The 19,173-nt window shown below is 39.7% G+C and overlaps 1 protein-coding gene across 8 annotated transcripts in view; it reads left to right on the plus strand.

Moving 5' to 3' along the window:
- LOC108000950 (disintegrin and metalloproteinase domain-containing protein 10-like) overlaps positions 1-19,173 on the plus strand; it is a 212,526-nt gene that overhangs the window by 70,641 nt on the left and 122,712 nt on the right. For 7 of the 8 annotated variants that reach the window (XM_062077793.1, XM_062077794.1, XM_062077799.1 and 4 more), the window contains exon 2: positions 5,190-6,588. The exons of the other annotated variant lie outside the window; for it this stretch is intronic. In XM_062077793.1, the coding sequence (XP_061933777.1) occupies positions 6,498-6,588 (91 nt within the window). In that variant the 5' untranslated portion in view covers positions 5,190-6,497. The remainder of the gene's footprint in view (positions 1-5,189; positions 6,589-19,173) is intronic. 8 annotated transcript variants of the gene reach the window in all.

The raw sequence follows: 19,173 nt of genomic DNA on the forward strand, positions 1-19,173 counted from the left end.
ATGTTTAAGAAAAACCATTTCCATTGTATAACGAGGAGCAAAATCACGCGCACACTGTCTCCTGCGGTTTCTTTGAAAAGAATGGCGGCTGGTAAGTCGAGAGAATCTCGTTGCTTTTATTTCTCGACTGTCTACCGCTTTGTAAGAGAGCCTCATTAAATTTATTATCGCGCAACATCATTCTCAAATACGTGTATCCTAATTTTCCACGGAGGATAATATCAAGGATAAGCAAGTCTCATTACACGCACAATTTATAAAATGCTCTATCGGTTATAACGAGAAAAGGTATTTGTGCCACGTGAAGGAACATGCTCTAATTACAATATGTGTGTGTGTGTGTGTGTGTGTGTGTGTGTCTTTGAAAAGGATTGGGGATCCTTAAAAAATATATCATTAATTTTATCTCGCTCTTTTCATCGAAACAAATTAGTTCTCATAACGAAACGACCATCTTTGTCCTTTATTATACTATACATACGCATAATGAAAACAGCAGATTTGCACGACTTTTGTGTACGACGTTAATTATATCAATCTGCATGGAACGATTTAAATATTTCGATTTTTTTTTAATCGCAGCAATTCACGGAGTTGTTTAAGTAAAACGTTTGAACAATGGGTATTGAAACGAATATTCTAGTTTCATTTAGCTGGATATATTGAAATAATTGTATGTTTATTTGAATAAGTAAACGATATTTCTTTGAATCTTTTTTGCTTATTTCTTTCGTATTTTCGTAATTAATTATCCCTATATATAATTTATACATAATTTTTCAATTATTCGTCAATATTGTTCGTTGTAGTAGTCTCTCACGAAAGATCGCAGTGTAATTATTTTTTATTTTGTACGAATACAACATTGATCGTGATATTAAATCTATTTAAAAGTATAGATACCATCTGTTAATATCTATTTTAAATTATTGTAATTAAAATGGTGAAGATAAGTAATAAAAGTATAATTTTATTTCTATCTCGATAATCATAAAACTAAAATCTATAAAATACGTTATTTTGAAGGACTTAACGATGTAAAATTACAAATTACGTTTCTATTTAATATAAAATTATTTCTCTCTAAGTAATTAATTGTTTCAAATTGTTATCAGGTATGTTTATTTAAAATAAAATAAAATAAAATAAATTCTCGACGAAGGAACGAAGAATGAAACGGAGATCGTAACGACCGATTTAAATTTACGCGTAATTAAGAATGTAAGGAAAATTCAATTAGTTGAAATACAATTACATGATCTACTTTTACGGATTCGCGATGAATTTAAAATAATTCAATCTATATCTAATTCCTATCGGTATAACTTGTTCAAAGTATATCATTAGAAGTATATTATAGTTGGAAAATAAATGGTTGCATCTCGATTGAACAAACTTTCTTTCCGAGATTAAATTCACAAATATAAACACGAACGTTAAGAATACTTAACTTTGATGATTTTTGAAAGCACCAAGATCGACGTTAATTAAAATTCACGTGCATATTTGTATGAGAAAAAGAACGAGAAAAAAATTACTTCGAGAAAGTTGAATTATTTAAGCGATTGAATTATTGCAACCATATCTTCGGTCAAATATGTTCAAACTCGAGGATGGCGCGTTTGCACGCGTTTCCACCGGATGTGTAGCAATAAAATCAACGCTATTTGTTGGGCGTGCAAGTTTTACGGGCGAACGGGCCGCATTGAACGATGGCGGGGAAATGGTGTCTGTATAAAAGAAGGCGGAAGACCGTGAACCGGCAAGTGGCGTCCGGTAAAGTGGACCGCGTGAAAAGGCGCCTTATTGTCGCGTTTGCTCGCTTTTGGCTTTCTGCTCTTCAATGAGCGCTTCCTATCACGATCGACGCCACGACAAAGACCGGCCTTTCATCGTCGAGACGCTGGACGTTACGTGAAAAGAGAATCGATGCTTTTACCACTTCGCGGATTGAAATATATTCCATGGCGGATGTGAAACATTCTATGGATTCGAGTTGAATAATATCGACGTGGAAATAAAAAGAATCGATCGCTCGTCGATTTCTAACTTTTCCATGTAAGGATTGGAATACGTTCTGATCGAATCGACGAAACAAAGTTCAATTATCTTGTTGTCGTGAATAGCGTTTTCGATTCTACTCGTGAATCTTTCTCTTTTTCGCAGACCGTGAGCGTACGTTGATTCGATCTTAAACTTCTTAGATCATCGTTACTGAATTTTCCCTGTTGTTCAAATTGTTCTTAATGACTCTTCCTCCTTCTATATATCCATATTTTCTTTTCGAGAGGGAATAAGAATCATTACTGTTGAAAAAAATTCTCAAGATTCGATTCGAAATCATAGATATCTAAAGAAACTCACGAGTTATCGAAGGGATACGGACGAAAAAAATATTATTTGAACGTACCATTATACATTATATCGAGATAGATAGCAAGAATCATCGAGAAAAAATATTATATATTTCCAAACTCCCTTTGTCACGAATTAAAAAAAAGGATCGTTACACTTGCACAAAACATTTGGAAATGCGTTTCGTTAGTTACTTTTCTCGAGAGTGAAATTCAGTAACTCGGCAGTTAGCGACAATTAAAAACGGGAAAACAAACAGCATGGGTATCGGAAACAGGTAATTAACATGTTAATTGTGTTTCGTCGGTTAAATCGGTGTACAAAGGGTCCGCGTGACTAAGGAAGACGCGGATGAAACCGGGGGTTTCCGTGCGGCAGGTGATAAATAGCGAAAACACGATAAGGGGCTACGAAAACAAGGTGGAAGCTTTGCAATTAAAATTCAGTAACTCGGTTACTCGGAGTGCACGTCTCGATTGTAGTTGTACCATTTAATACGATAAAGCCCGGCATCGTTTTACATCGTAGGTACAAATCACCCTCTAGTCAGAGGGTTTTCAATTGCTTGTACGAGAGGATGATGAAGGATTGCGGTTTAAGAGAAAGATTTCGGGAAATCGATAGCGTGTTTCAATTCACGAAATATAGGATAAGATTATTATATGCATTATTGTGTAAAATAAATAAACATGACTATATATAGTTATTTTTTTCCTTCATGATGTACAAAAATTTAAATTATTCTTCGTTGTTTGCTTCATATCTGAACTGATTTAATATTTCCACGTTTTTTGTGTTTATTACCGTAACGCATTAAAAATTATGGTATTTTTAACGAATTACGTATGTGATAAATTTTTGGCAGTAAGGGTAGTAAAATACTTGGTTACATTATCAGCAACAACGCAGATTCGTTTTCATCGTAGATCGCATTGTGTTTATATATAAATTTTTGTTTTTCAAAAAAAACGAAACGTTCATTAAACGTTCCGTAAAGATTTTCCAAAGTCTCGAAAGCGAACGACGATAGAGACGACTGTCTAGGCTGTTTATATTAATTAAGAGTAACGAGACTGATGAAACATTATAACTTAAAGACAGTCGTTGTGAAGTAAGGTAATAATATTTCGCAAATAAATTAATTAATACAGCCAAGGTAGCTGTTATCCTGCAGGACAAAGATAAATCGTTCGTTTAATTGGATTTCCGTAACAATGCAGAAATGCAAGGAAGTGTAAGCTATGAAATATTTAACGCGAGCTATACGACTAATTAATAAAATGAGATTACGACATAATAAACTCTATAAAAATAATTGTACGAATTTAATGCACCGATAGTTTAATTCTTTCCTCGAATATATAATATATAATATAAACGTGTCGTCGTGCCGTTAATTATTCTTTTGTTGGAGAATTTTCATTTTTAAAAAAATGGGTTTGAACGAAACATCGACAATGGGGAAACTAAAATATAGAATTGTACGATCACTCGATAAAATTATTACGCGACGATATTTCAAACGTTTGCTTCATCTTTTTAAAAAGAATTGAAAAATTGTTCGTTAAAAAAGTATATCATCTTTTTGCCACCAAATGATGGAACGATCGACGTTTTAAAAAATACAAAGATCATTATCTCATTGCAGAGTCTCCTCTTTTTCCGAAATCGGTAACAAAACGAAGGAAAAAGCTACGATTCGGGGAGAGAAAGAGGAGAAGAAAAGCAGGAGGGAAGAACGTGTCGCCCCGCAAAACATTTTCAGATGCGAAGCCTCGCTCGTTAGCGGTGCGAATTTTATTTGCATCCAATTAAAATGCAACTTTGCTAAATACTTCCAATACTCGCGCGATCGTGACCTCGCTCGATAAACTTGCAAATGTTTTGCGGTCGTGAAATTAAACTTCGCGGAGACGCGCGTGTACGCCGATTGCGAGGGAAGAGAAAAATAAATGAATAGAGAGAGAGAGAGATAGAGAGAGAAAAAATATTTTATTTATTTTTATTTCACGGGTTACAACGTGAATATACACGGAACGGAGTAATTTACCGTAAAAAATAGATTACAAAAAATAAGGGAAGAATGTAATATTTACATTGCGGATATTTTCCATGTTCATTCTCTAGACTTTTCAACATTTAAATTTAATATCATAAAATTATTAACCACGTGACAAAGTATTGCGTGGAATAACGGAAGAATCACTATTTCGAATGGTATTAAGAATCGCCTGAAATTTACATTAATAGAAACGAAGATAGAACAAAGATTGTATTAACTAAAATTTACATTTATGCGCGATAATCTTGCAATTGCGGAACAATATAAAAACGAGTGGTTTCGATATTTAAATTTAATATTATAAAATTATTAACCACGTGACAAAGTATTGCGTGGAATAACGGAAGAATCACTATTTCGAATCGATGGTATTAAGAACCGCCTGAAATTTATATTAATAGAAACGAAGATAGAACAAAGATATTTACAAATTCGAGTATTTACAAATTTTTCGATCTTACAAAAAATTCGAAAATAATATTAATAATTAATTTTACATTTATGCGCGATAATCTTGCAATTGCGGAACAATATAAAAACGAGTGGTTTCGATATTTAAATTTAATATTATAAAATTATTAACCACGTGACAAAGTATTGCGTGGAATAACGGAAGAATCACTATTTCGAATGGTATTAAGAATCGCCTGAAATTTATATTAATAGAAACGAAGATAGAACAAAGATTGTATTAACTAAAATTTACATTTATGCGCGATAATCTTGCAATTGCGGAACAATATAAAAACGAGTGGTTTCGATCGTTTTCCAGGCACGCATCGGCGGGAACAAGCGCGAATCAACGTCGGCATGGACGTTGATCACCGGCGTCTCCTTTGAGCGGCGGGGGCCGCTTTAATAACCAGTCAACCACGCGAACTATTTCATTAGACGGGCGGAGGGATCCCGTCGGAGGGGGGCGAGGAAGGATGGCCGAAGGTGGTCGCGTCGCGTGATACGGATCCACCGAGTTTAGGGGGAAGGCTCGCCTTTGACGCCGTTATCCGGCGGGAAAGGAGGCAAAGGATGTAGCAGCAAGTGTCCGCCGCAAGTTTAATAAGCGTACCCTCGCTGTGTGACCAAGTACTCGCCACACATGTACCGGAGTCGCTATCGATCTCGAGACAACGATCGTTATCCCCTTGGGGATAAAGGAGGAGAGAGAGGAATCCGAGGGATGCGTCGGTCGAGAGACGTTTCGTTCTCGGGACGAGAATTCGCAATTACAATGGAACGAAGAGGGGGGTGAAAAATGCGATACACGTAGAGTGTTTAAAACTCGATAGGGGTGGGGTTAAATGAGATAGAAAGAGCGCAGGGAGGATAATATGGGGTTCAGACGCGTCAGTTCGGAGAGATCGTGCGATCACGGGTGTGTCCAACTTTTTTTTCTCGTGATTGGAAAGTGGTGATGCAAATGTGGAATGACGACAGTCCTTTCGTCGTTGTGACAGTGACTTTTAACGGTACATCCAACGCGTTGCCGGCCGCGATGTCCGAGGGCGAATCGAGTCAGTGGCGAGGGGGCGCCTCCTCGAAATCTCGTGCAATCTCCTATTACTCTTTCCTGCCCCTCATCTCGAGGAGGAATTTACTTCCAATCCGAGACGAACGGGACCATGGTATGCCGAATACACGTGCACGACCCGTTCAACGAAATAGAACCTGGACAAGGGATTGACAGCCTCGCCTCCGTAATAAGGAGTAAGATAATTTTCAAATCCTCTCTTCTTCGTATCCAACAACGCGAAGGCGAAAGAAACGTCTCTCCCTTTTCAAAGAACGATGCAATTCTAATCCGGCGACTGCGTTTAAAAAATTCGGATTAACGGAGACTATGATACCGGTTTGATAACTCATGCCGTTCGGTTCATCGTTTCTGGCAAGGGTTGGATCCACGCGAGAGAGTAATATATATATACATAGCAGAGAACACAGAGAAGACAAGAGAGAGTGCGGGACGAGAAGAGGAAGAGGGTGAAGAAGAGAAGAACAACGGACTACTGCAACGTGGAAGTTGAAGAAGCGGAGGAGGGGAGGAGAAAGGACAAGCAGGGAAGTTTCCGTCTGTCCAAAGTGGATGGGGGTGAAAATGTTCGGAGTGTTGCTGGCATGTGTCTGGCTGGTTGCCGGCTCCCCGTTACATCCCTGGCCGCTAATACCGCACAAAGGTACGTGTGTTCGATCGGTAATTTTTTATCCTTCCCTTCTTCCGCGGGGAAGATAAAAACCCGATCATCGCGGAGGGTTATCGTGGACAGGTGGCCGAAAGATTATCAGAGGATAGAGGAGACCTGTTTATCCGCATCTCTCTCTTCGATATACGCTGCTCCTCCTTTATGACGCGGTTGCTTCACCGTAGAACAGTTTGTTGCAACTTTTTTTCGCATCCCCTCCCCTTCCTCCTCTTTCCATCGAAATTACACGAGGCACCCGACGAGGGAAAGAGCTGGCTGCACCCACCCACTCCCTCCGTTCCTAAACCGTTGTTGGCAGACTGTAGTTTTACGGCTGACACGAAGACCGTAATTTAAAATACTCCCGCGATAAAAGAGACGAACGATAACGGCTTAACGTAACGAGAGCAGAGGAAAAAAGGAAAGGAAAGAAAAGAAAAAGGGTATTCCATCTCGCAGCGTTGATAATCCGATGTAGAAAAGTTGTCGGACGTTTTCCATCCCCTCTACAGTCTACTTAACGTTGTGTTAAACGGTCTCAGGTTCGCCGTGACTAACGATGATAGGGAGCACACGCGCGGCTGTTAGAGAAAACCGTTGGCTTTTCTTTCGTACTACCACGTACTTCCCTTCGTCGATCCAAACTTCGAGACTTTCCTCATTAAAAATACGTTTGTTGGATTATACATAAACATGATGTCGTTAAGCGCGAAACTTGGACGTAACATCATCTTTTAGATTTGTGTCGGCTGGTTTCGCGAGCAGGTCGGCCACCTTTGCGTCGTTATCGAATTTAGAGCGGTTCGCTCCGCCACTTTTCCAGAAACCGGTTCTCCACTAACCCTCTCACCCATCCATAATATTGTATTACGTTTGTAAGGAAATGATAATAGCGCTCTTACTAATTGGAGGGACGGTATAAATTATGAAACACGATAACGCCACTTGTTGTCGAGCGTTCCTAGAATTGTTGATTCTTCATCTTTCAAATTTCGTTTCGCGGATATCTCTCCGAGTTTTGTTCCAAACTGAACTCTGCTCGACAACGATATTAGTTAGAAAGAGAGAGGGATGGAAATATCGTCGCAAGAACGACAGGGATTAATATTAACGATCGGGAGGGGAATCGAATGATTCCGAATCATCGCGCGGGCACAAAGAGAAGCAGACGAGGTTTTTTTCGTGCTCTTTGTATCGATATCAACCCTCCTTTGTGCCGCTACTTTCATTGAACGCGGATGGAAATGAAGACACGGCGGTAAATCGAGCGACTCGGAAACGCACGCTCGATTTCGCAAATGCGCGCTTCCGTCTATTACTCCGCGGCTTTGCTCGCGCGTAATCGCGCCGCAATTTTAGGAATTAGTCCATCAAGATTCAACGTCGCGTGCGAGATCAATCGACACCGGTTTTATGCACTTTCTCTATTCTTGGAAAATGTTTTAACGAATTTTCTGTTCGTCGATGCGAATTTAATCTCCATCCGCGAGGGTATGAATAATCTAACCCTGATAAATTGAACGGATATTATTTAGGATTTATTTTCGTCGTTAAAGAGAAATTAAAGGTAAAATTTTCGTCGGTGATTTACTCGTCTTTTATATGGAGGATGTTTGAACGAGACAGATGTGAATGAAAGATTGTCATATTTATCGCTTGGAAGCATTCGTCTTATTTTGACTCGAAGAATTACTCGATATTTTTGTATTTACGTAAAAATTTTAATCGTTAAACGTAAGATAAAATTACTCGTTGCGACAGATAAAATGTTAAAATAAATTAATAAGTATCGTATGGCGTGGAAAATTCCACCTGTCGTTCATTTTTCTTTTGTCCTTCTCGATTAAATTAATTCGTTAAAACGTCTCGTGAAAGTTAACCATTGTTTCTTTTTATTCACCGCGCTCTGTATCGATTAATAAGTTTCCGCTCCTAAGAAACTTTCTCCACCTTCTCGCTCAACTTAAAGTAATAATAACGGAAAGAGAGCGTAACAAAGTGAAATTAAAAGAATGGAGGAATTGCCAAGTTTAGAATATCTAATTTGGGACGGGACTCTTTTAATCAACACCTCTCGGTTTTCGCGAGCGACTCGGTGGATTTCAACGGAGCCGATCTTCGATCGAAGATTTCGATATTCGTTTCGTTGGTGAAAAAGGAGAAAAATGAGAAATCGAATATAACGATAAATATTTAACCATAGATACGAAGAGAAAAGAATTTAATACCTGTCTGTTATCCTCTGTGCAGGGAAATTGGAACGAGAAATTTGGAGAAATTTCGTTAAACTTGAAACGAATACGAATCGTAGGGTCATTCTTAAGTAGTTTTCGAAACACGATTCTTGCGATAATGGAAAGATGGAGGAGATTAAGCATTTCTATTTTTTCCCATTTTTTAAATTCTTGGAAGCATAAAAATACCGAACCATTTGATAAAATGAGATTCTTCTTTGTTAAGTAAATTCAATTCTAATGTTATTACCGTTCTCGTTCATCATTCCGTTTATTATCCGATTTTACCGTTTATTACCGAGGAATTACGAGTCAACAATTATCAGCAACAACAAGTCCCATTATTATTCAAAAACGACAAGAGAGAGAGAGAGAGAGGAAGAGATACAAGTTATTCATTTTCGGTCGTGCGATACGTAAATAATGAGAAAGTCAAGCTCGTTTGAGTTCCACGTGAGAATAGAAAATAATTAGGCCATAGTGGATGGTTGAAAGGAGAATAGAGGTAGCATTAGGCGGACGAAAAATGGGTAGAGCGCGAATATTCACCGCATCGACGTGGAACGATCCCAAAAGTAGAAAAAAAAAAAGAAAAAAAAGAAAAAAAATAGAACCGAATATCTCTTTCAATCGAACCTTTGTCATCGCTTTCACGAATTTCTGTATCTGTATTTTTTTTTTTTTTTTTTTTTTTTTTTAAATTCGAGAGAGTCACGCTGCTCGTATCATATCGCGACGTTTGTCATTCGAAACATTCCATCCCCCGTTCGTTCGTTCTTTTCCATTTTCCTGCCGCCCCTCTTCCTCCCCCCTCCCTTTTTTCCTCCCATTATCTCGATCATCGAATACGAATTCGAATTAAGCGGGGAATCACGAGTCGCGAAAGATCGCGAATTTTTTTTCGATTTCGAGAAAGGAAAGAATTCCGCGCGAAGAGTGGCGATAAATGCAACGAATCGTAAATTTTATCGCGACGGTTAACGCAATTTTGCCCCTCCCCCTCCCCCCGAAATTTTCCCGTACACGCGTCGAAACGGGAAGAAGGATGGGCGGCGCGCGAATATAAAAGGAAATTCGAAACTTTTCGAGTTAACTTTTATCGGCTCGCCCGAGCGTGACGTTACACGATCGTTACACACCGATAAATTATCCCGGCTAATTGCATCGGTATATACGCGTCTTGCTCGTCCACTGCTCTGCGCGCGCTACTACTAACTACTCTGCGTTACGGATCAAACGCGGCTGCGCGCCGACGATGAATAACACCGTGGCGAAACTGGGCACCGTATAATTGCATATTTTTGCGCCGACTAATGCACTCGCGGCCGTTCGTTACGCATGCCAGTCGGCTGCGACGACGCGAATGTTTTATAAATTTGTGACGATGACCGACGAATGTTTGTTGGACTGGAGGGATAGGTGGATCGATACGGGAGCCTCGTTTCATCGCGGGTGTTTTTTTCTTCTTCTTCTTCTTGTGCTTGGGGAAAGGTGATAATTTTCCCGTCCTCATCCTCGAGTCTCTAACTTTTTTTTTTTCAAATTTTGACTCGCGAATTTTAATCTTGTTTCGTAAATTTTTTATCGCGGTTATTCGACATATTTTTAGGAACTTGCGCGAGAAGGGAGAGCTTGAAAGAATTATTGGTCGTTGGTGTTATTTATTTACGAATATTACTCGAAATCAACTCGGAATATAATTCGAAACGTTTTAATTTGAAAATATTAAGTGAAAAAAGGATTGGAATAAGTTCTAGCAGCTCTGGCAGACCGACTTCTAACATTTCTCCGGTGATATCGATCCACGCAAGAAAATAATTCCGAACTACGTGTAGAGCGAAAAACAGATAATCCATCATTCGCGTGTGACGGGCCACTCGCTTCGATAGAAACAACTAATTATTTATGACTCTGAAAATATTAATTCCATGTTTGTCACAACTTTTTTCTTCGTTTAAAATTACAATCCTCTCCATTAACGGCTCGACAATTACTCGAAACGCGTCGCCTTTTGACAAGCCGATTTTCCTAAATTCGCAGCGATATCCGTGGAGGAGCAGGTTCGAATTTGTTAATTAACTTGTTTAATGGATAGAACTCGGAAGATTAAGGATTGCATTTGGACCGGGTCCAACTCCCTACGTGACCAAAATTGGGAAAGCGATCTCCCTCTTCCTCCCTCCCTTCGAAGCGATTGTCTCTCGAAAGCAGCTCGAATAACAGCTGCGAAATCGTTAAAAGCTGAAGATACGCGAGGAGAAATTTGGGAGACGATGGAGAGACGAGGCGGCGCATCCTGCGCTTTGAGATTTAAAAGCCGGCCGAATAAGAACACGGTAATTCGTATTCGAGAGAGGGCAGATCGTGAGAAGGTATCGCGGAAAGAAAACAAGGGCGAGGACTTTTTGAATATAAAATTGCGCGTTCCTGCTTATTTGTCTTCTTATATCGGTAGGCCAAAGTGGATTAAAGTTTTCTTCTCCCTCTCCTTTTCTTCCGTAACTTATATTTTAAAGATCGATACAAACGTGAGAATCGGTAAAAAATATTGGCTCGGAAACTTATTTATCGAATTATAAGCAATTGAAGTTCGCAATGGATAAAGGGAGAAGTAAAGCGCAATAACAGGAATAGAACGGATCTAGCGGATTGAAATTATTTATTGCTTAATAAATCGATATTTTTGTGTACCAACTTTTGATTTCAATCTCTGTAATCCACCCTCCAAATGCATTCCATGAATATATTAACAACCTGTGTACCGGTGAGAAAATATATCGAGATATATTCAAAATGGAAAAAAATAGATACGGATTACGTTGGCGGGCAAACATCCGGGATGAAGAATTAATGAATAAAGATAAAAATTTCAAGGAATTAAAGGGGATGGACACGCGCGAAACGCTCGTTTGAAAGTATCAATCGCGATCAAACACTAACTTATTTCCTATTTGAAGAACACGTGTCCCATGGAAGGGTAGCATGGTTAAATCTGGTTGAAACACAGGCCAAGTAGTTAAGGCCAGTCCTACAAATAAACGTTGAATTACTGTTCGCTATTATTCCTGCTACGGTCTTGAATAGAACTGTCCGTGGCTGTAAAGACGGTGATACAAACCCACGGTTCTCCCGAACGAAGAAGATTTCCTCCCCCGCGATATATATTTATTCGTTTCCCAACGAATTGTCGAGATAAGATGAATCAACGAGAATAAGTAATTCTAAAAAATGTAAATAAATTCTTCCGAACGCACGTTTCTTTCGCGTGCAACGCGATCGATTTTTAAAAAAGAAAAAAGAAATTCAAGAATCTAGAGAGTTCATTTACGTTTCTAAATATCTTTTTAGAATCCGTGTACGAAAGCACACGGAGTAAGGAAATTTTGATTAATAATATGTACGGAAAATACGTACGGATTGATCTAGCTTTAATTTTCATGCCCTATATCCAGAACAAATAGGATACGTGTGTCAACAAAAATGTTTTCCACTGTGTCGAGATACGGTATTTACACGGATGCTGCTGGAAAATAAAAAAAACTCTTTCGACTCCACCTTTTACCTCGCAAACTGTTGTTTAAATATTTAATAAAAAGATATCGCGGGAAAATGAATTTTACGAAAAAAACGTTGTTTGGGGAAACAAAGCCGAGAAAGGGTGTATCGTATCGAAAATCAAAAAGCGAATATAAGCGAACGATCGATCGTTTGCGCGATAAATCCCGTATCGAGAAGATTTTGTTTTGCTGTACGATCGTCGGATCCCGTGTGCACTCGAGGATCGAGGAGAAGAAGAAGAGGAAAAAGAAGGAGAAGCAAAACGGGCAACCGTTATCGGTCGAGCCGGATGGAGAGCCCTCGGTTTTTCGAGGAACCGAGTCGCGCGAGGAGGGCCAGAGAAGAGGATGGATGAGTGGGAGAAAGAGAAAGAGGCGGAACGTCTCGAAAGGTGGCTGCCCCTGGCAGTGCTCGTGTGGAATAAAGGATCCTCGAAGGGTACTCGACCCCGATGTAACGACTTTGCACACGCTCGTAACTCGATATTGTGAAATCCTCTTATCGCGGGGTAGCAGCTGCAAGCGCATAAGAGCCATCGGAAACGCGAAAAGACTGTGCCGCGATTACTCGCCTGTCGTAAACTCTAATTTTCCTGTTTGCACGTCCACGTTTGGTGAAAACCGACACCGGTGAAAAATGAACTGGGGTAAGGGGGAAGAGGGCGCAGGGAGGGGGAGACCGAAAACACACTCCTGTTTGTTCTCTCATTTCGAAAAGTTTACAAGCGGAACGAGCGAGATCTCGTCTCACGAGAAAATAACGTGGAAAATTAGTAAGCTCCTCCCCCTTCTACACTCGAGATTCTTCGAAACCAACCTTTCGAATTCAATACGCTTTTTCCCCTCGCGCGAAGGATAAATAATTTATCGGCGCGTTAACCGGTATGTAAAGCGAGGCGAGCGTGTAAAAGAGGGTGAAGACGGCCATCGAGGAGGAGAGGAAAAAAAAAGAAGACAAAGTCGTTCCTTCTTTTAGGCGGGATCGAGGAGTTCGTTCTAAGAATCTTTGGAGAGGATCTTAACGAGGTTCGAATGGAAGTCGTTCGTCTTCTCAGACTCTTTGGAGTAGCTCGAATATTCCGGCGATCGTAACGAGCAGCTAGAATTTCAGGGGAGATTTCGTCGAAATCTCCTTTCTTTTCCAAGAATTGAAAGAAAAAAAAAAATTATCAAGAGGAAAGAATCGTAAATTGTTGCGTCCAAAACTGTTATTAGATGCCATCCATCGAAAAAGTTCGTTCACCGCGATCCATTTTTCAGGGTGCATTTTGTTTCGAGTCATTCGTTTCCTCTCGTTCCTCCTCACGCTTTTTCACCCGTTTTATTATTACCCGTCTTCCTTCCTTCCCCATCTCGGTTTTTGCGCGCCACAGCAAGAGAGCGCGACTAATAGCGAGCGAGATTAATAAACGAACGCGGTTGCGTTCCGAGGAGCACAGATTATTGAAACAATAACGACGTTATTCCACTGCATTTGGCGGATCAGGTAAGTAAGTTTTCGAGATGGGGAGGGGTAAATGAATAATTAACTCGGTTACAGGTCTAATTAAAATTACAGTTCGAGACTTGGCTGGGTGGGTGTGAAACGCCGATAACGTATGAGGAGGCAGACTATTAGAGACAAGGATCAAGGGCAGTTTCTTAATTCGTTAAGAAGTTTCGACTAGGTATTAACGCCCCCAGATTCGATTAAAGGATGCCCGGTGGAGGCACGTCGAGCTATGAGCGTGATTTAATTTAATTAGCGCCTAGACACGGAGAGAGGAGATGGGAGATCTTGGGAAATGGTTTCGTTCGGTGGAAGGGCGAAGACGTTTCGAAAACCCTCGGGGTCGGGACTAATGACAGGGGCTATATTCGATCTTGCCAACTTAGTCTCGCTTTGTATTTTGATAAGTAGAGATAGGGATCAGACAAAGTGCGTCCAATTGTTGGCCGAATGAAAATTTCGAAAATTTCGACGCGACTGAATATTCGATTGTTCGAAATAAGCTGCTTTGCGATTAATTCCCTAGTTTTTTTTTCTTCTCTTTTGGCAACAATATTTCCCTTTTTACGAATACACGGTAGAACTCTATTTATCCGAATTATTTATAAAATTTTCTGATTATATACTTATTCGTTACAAACGGAAACAAGGATATAATACCATAATAACGTGGAAAATGGATCACACGTATAATTAAATTAATTTGAATTTCGATTTATAAATTTCTTGTTAGAAATCATTTGACTAAGATTTCGACTTATCATTGTCTTTAGCGATAAAACTCGTTTCCGCCTCGATTCTCTGATAAATCGCGGAATTTGGCGCGATATTATCTTCGTTTTCGCGTTTCTAAAATATGTTTGTCAAGGTAACGCCTGCGTAATTTGCTTTTTTTTTTTCACCGGGAGCAAGCCTTTTAACGGAGTGCACCGGGATTATCCTAGGAGGCTTTCCTCGAGCTCTTTCTTGGGATTTAATTAATGCCGCCATTATCGCGCGGTATGAAATAAAAACTGATTTAAAAACGAATCTTAGCGAGACGCGAGCTCTCATCCAAAACTTGAGAGGTTGATTCAAAAGGAAATAGTATATTTTAATTAAAGGGGAAGAAAGGCTGGTTTATTCTTATTATATTCTCCATATCTCTTTTTCGTACCAAGCTTTCGGATCACTAATCACCCGTGTCGCTGGAAATATATCTTTTGTGTTATTATATTAATTAAATCCAATTCCAAATAGAAATTTTAATATATTTTCACATTTCCTCAAAAAGTGAAGGATATTCGTACAATATATTATTATTCCGTCTTCGTATTATTACAAAGTTATTAAAGTAAAACTCGAGGAGTATCGTGTTATTTCAAGTCATTTTACCAATCAAATCGTTTCCAAGAACTTTCTTCCGAGTGGGATCCAATGATTAATCGAACTGATTGAACTCATTTCATTTTTTCCTTATTTTCTTTTTGATAAAAAGAAAAGGTTTAAATTATTATTTATTTTCAATCCTACGCGCTCGATGTTCATAATCTTGCAATTTTTCGACGAAAAAGTTTTTGCCGGAAGTAATATAGCGAGGACGAAAGATTAATAATGTGAGAATATAAAAATAACATAACGTGATAACGCAACGATAAAAAATTCATGCCATCGTTGAACATGGTGTACTAATGATAAATCGCAATGCCCAAGGCGTCAAAAAAAAAACATCGAAAGACGTTCTCGTTGTCACGTAGAAAAACGAGACGAGATAATTTCACTTAAAGCGAAGCTTTTTTCGAATCGAATTCGTTTAAACGAACCTTCAACCCTTTAATTACCTTCCCACCTTCCCCTGGATGAAAGCATTATGAAAACGATGCAAGAGGCGATCCCGTTGAAGTCGACGAAAAAAAAAAAAAAGAAGAAAAAAAAAGAAATCGACTCTTTGTGAAAATGACTGCAGTTTACGGAATGGAAATGGTAAAAGGTTTGCCCGTTGAAAAGCAAAAGAGATTGCGGATTATCATGACAGATCTTGATGCTGTGCGGGGATCGAGCCTGCTGCTATAGTTAACTCTCTTAAGTGCGGGGAAATGGGTTCCGTTTTGCATAAAACCGGTGGAAAAATCGTAGGAGCGGCGATGAATCGCGTTGTTGATTAAGCACACTGATTACAGATGCCGGGTTAATGAGAAACGCTCGATCAAAATTATATGATAATTGGAAGATGCATCGTCTGTCCTGTCCTGTCTGCGATAGATAGACCGACACTGTTTATCGCCGCTGTTATCGTTATCCCTTGTAAAGGAATATACATTTTCCGCAACGAGAGATTTTTCGTTTTCGTTTCTTCCATCGGTGTTAAATGGACGGATCTTCGAATTGAAAACACATTTTAGAAAAAAATCTTTTTAAAATTCACACGAGACATTGATTCAAAAGGTTCTCCATTCCAATCTTGACCACTTGTTCAATTAATAATTAATCGGTGCGCAAGGTTCAAACGCTCGTAGTCAAATATCCACCTACAAAACCTGTACCAGAATCCGACCATTTCCTTCTCTTTGGTCCGATCAATTATCTTGGCGAACCACATACGGACGCTTAAGCCAATTACGCAGCGAGCGTTGAAAATCCAATGGAGAAGACGTTGAACATTTTTCCAACCAGATTTAATCGGACGCAACGCGGATGACTCGAAGCACGGCGAGAATTTGCAATTACGTTTCTCTAATTCCTCTCGACGCGACGACATAGACTGGACTGGCCGTTTTTATCGCATGAGCGGGCCAGCTTATTTATCGATAGCTCGTAAAAGAGCTCGGCCGGCAAACGGCTCATAAAGGAGCCTCCAATAAAACTGCCGTGCTCTCTCGCTCCCTCCCTCTCCGCTCCGCCCCACCCGTCCCCTCTACACTCTGTCCGCACACATTCGAAACCGGTGAAACCCCTCGAAACGGATCGTTAGCCGGGAATTTCGAGGCCTCCCACTCGTAAATTTCGACCATGAATTTTTACGACACGCCGAGTGTCCGTCACGTTCGATCACCGACAGGAGACGGAATATTATTCAGTCCCCCTCCCCCTCGCTCGTGTTTAATTGCCCGACGCAGTAGCGATTCGATGAACGTTTGGACTGGGAATGATTCGGTCGTATTTTTATCTCAATTGGCAATTTATGTGATTAATAATTATGTATTATTTAGCAGGTCTAAGATCTGAGAACTAGTTTGAGACTAGTTCGTGGAGCAATTTGAAGTTCAACGTTAAAATTGTCGCTGACACCTATTTCGATACACTGTTGTTATTATTTGTAGTAGAAGCGAATAGAGCATGAAAAAGGAAAACGGATTCAAAATCAAGGTAATTTCGAAAAATAAACAAAGACAGGAGAAACACGAACGAGAGAATTAGAATTAGAAATCGATCGATCTTGCGTGGAACGAATCGCGAAGTCACGGACTGCGGTAATTTGGGCCGGCAATTAAATAGGTTGGCGGTAGCGAATGCTAATTAAAATTTGTACGTTGTTATCGGTTTGTCGCGTGGTTGATCGTTAACCGAGGGAGCGCAGGAAAGCGCACGTTTGATGGGCCGCAGGAATTGGACGTGAGCTACCTTGCAAATTCATTGCCGCTTTATTTTATTACGCGGTACAACGGTAGGAAAATTGGCACAAGATTGATGGTGTCCCGTATTTCTGTCAAACGCAAAATTCACCAAACTCGTGCTCTCTTGTCATAAATACATATTAACCTGATTTTCGCTACATCATTTTTCACTTATCGATAAACCGTACAAATGGGAAACCATCGACACGGCCAACAAATTGAATAAAATTATCTCGTGCTAGTTTTATAAAATAAAACTATTTTTTTTCCTCGCCGTGTATTATTTTGTTGTACACGATACATTACGGTATTAACAAGATACGACAAATCCTCGGATTCTCTTGAATCGTCAATTAATATCGGATTAAATAAAGCTATTATTTAAAGTTTCGTGTATCGCAAATATTTTTGGCAAAATATTTATCGCGCGATTTTAAAAATTATTTCGTCGTAAAATCGTTTCGTCTCTCGTTCGCCGAGTGACTCGAGTCAATAATATGTCACCCATTGAAGAATTCCCACCATTCACCATCGGTCGATAAATCGTGGAAAGTAGCACGTAGTAACATTTGAAGGTCGCCTGTCAAATATATATCCTTTACACTCACAACGGAACTAAAAAAAAAAAAAGAAACGAAAAAAGATGTCACGATAACAAAAAAAAAGTCACGACAACGTCGCGAGTAGAATAAGTCGGCCACGTGTCAGCCTTCCCACGATTTACCATCGTACAATTCCATACAACCAGGAAACTACACGGACTGAAAGATATTTACACGGCGGAGAATTTCTTCGAAAGCAGTAGTAATCGGTCGTTTTAATCCACTCCCTCCCCCCCTCTTTCTCTCTCTCTCTTTCCCTCCTCTAATCCGAATCCGCTAATTCGGTTCGGGGGAATGGATACTCGCTTCGAAATGAATCTAATCTAACTAATCCCGCTGCTCTTTCTTTTTTCCTTCTTCTTCTTCTTCTTCTTCTTCTTGCGCCAGTAGCGTTGGGTTGCACGCGTTGACCGTACGGATTTTCAAATGTCGGGGTGGGAAACTTTACGGAAATGGAAAAAGTCTGGAAAGAAGATTCCTCCTCGTCCTCGTTTGGTCACGGGAGTTCGGGGCACGGCGTCGAGGTTATTCTTTGCTTCCCTCGGCTGGACCGGCAAAAAGTCGATACGCCACTGCGGCGAATTTTCAACCTCGTCGTCGTTGTCGTCGTCGCCGAGTGCCCGGCCGCGATTCACGGTGGACGGTTCACGCGGAGATCGAAGTTTTTATCGAAGCCCCCCCCCACTCGGAATTATATTATGGAGTTCAAAGTCTGGCGGGCTAATGCTATTCGATTTACTTCCGCGGGGAAAATGGATGGATATTCCGTGGAACGTGATGTATATCCACTCCCCGTTTTTAAGTATTAGGGAGGGGAGGGAAAAAAGTGATTAAAAAAAAAGAATCGTTAAATTTTTCTGCTTATATTTTTCTTTCGAATTTTCGGATGGAAGGAATTCGTATAATCTTAAAATTATACAATTGTCTATTGATAAAATCTTTAATACGATTAAAATTTTTAGAGACTTTTGTTTTGAACGAATTAGTTCTTTGATTTCAGGATTGATTCCTTATCTTCTGCATGTTCCGAATTTTAATGATAATCTATATCATTAGAATATACTTAGACAAAGTGTGTGGTCTGAGGATGGATTATTTCAGATT

Source organism: Apis cerana, linkage group LG8, assembly GCF_029169275.1.
Source record: "Apis cerana isolate GH-2021 linkage group LG8, AcerK_1.0, whole genome shotgun sequence".
NCBI lineage: Eukaryota > Metazoa > Arthropoda > Insecta > Hymenoptera > Apidae > Apis > Apis cerana.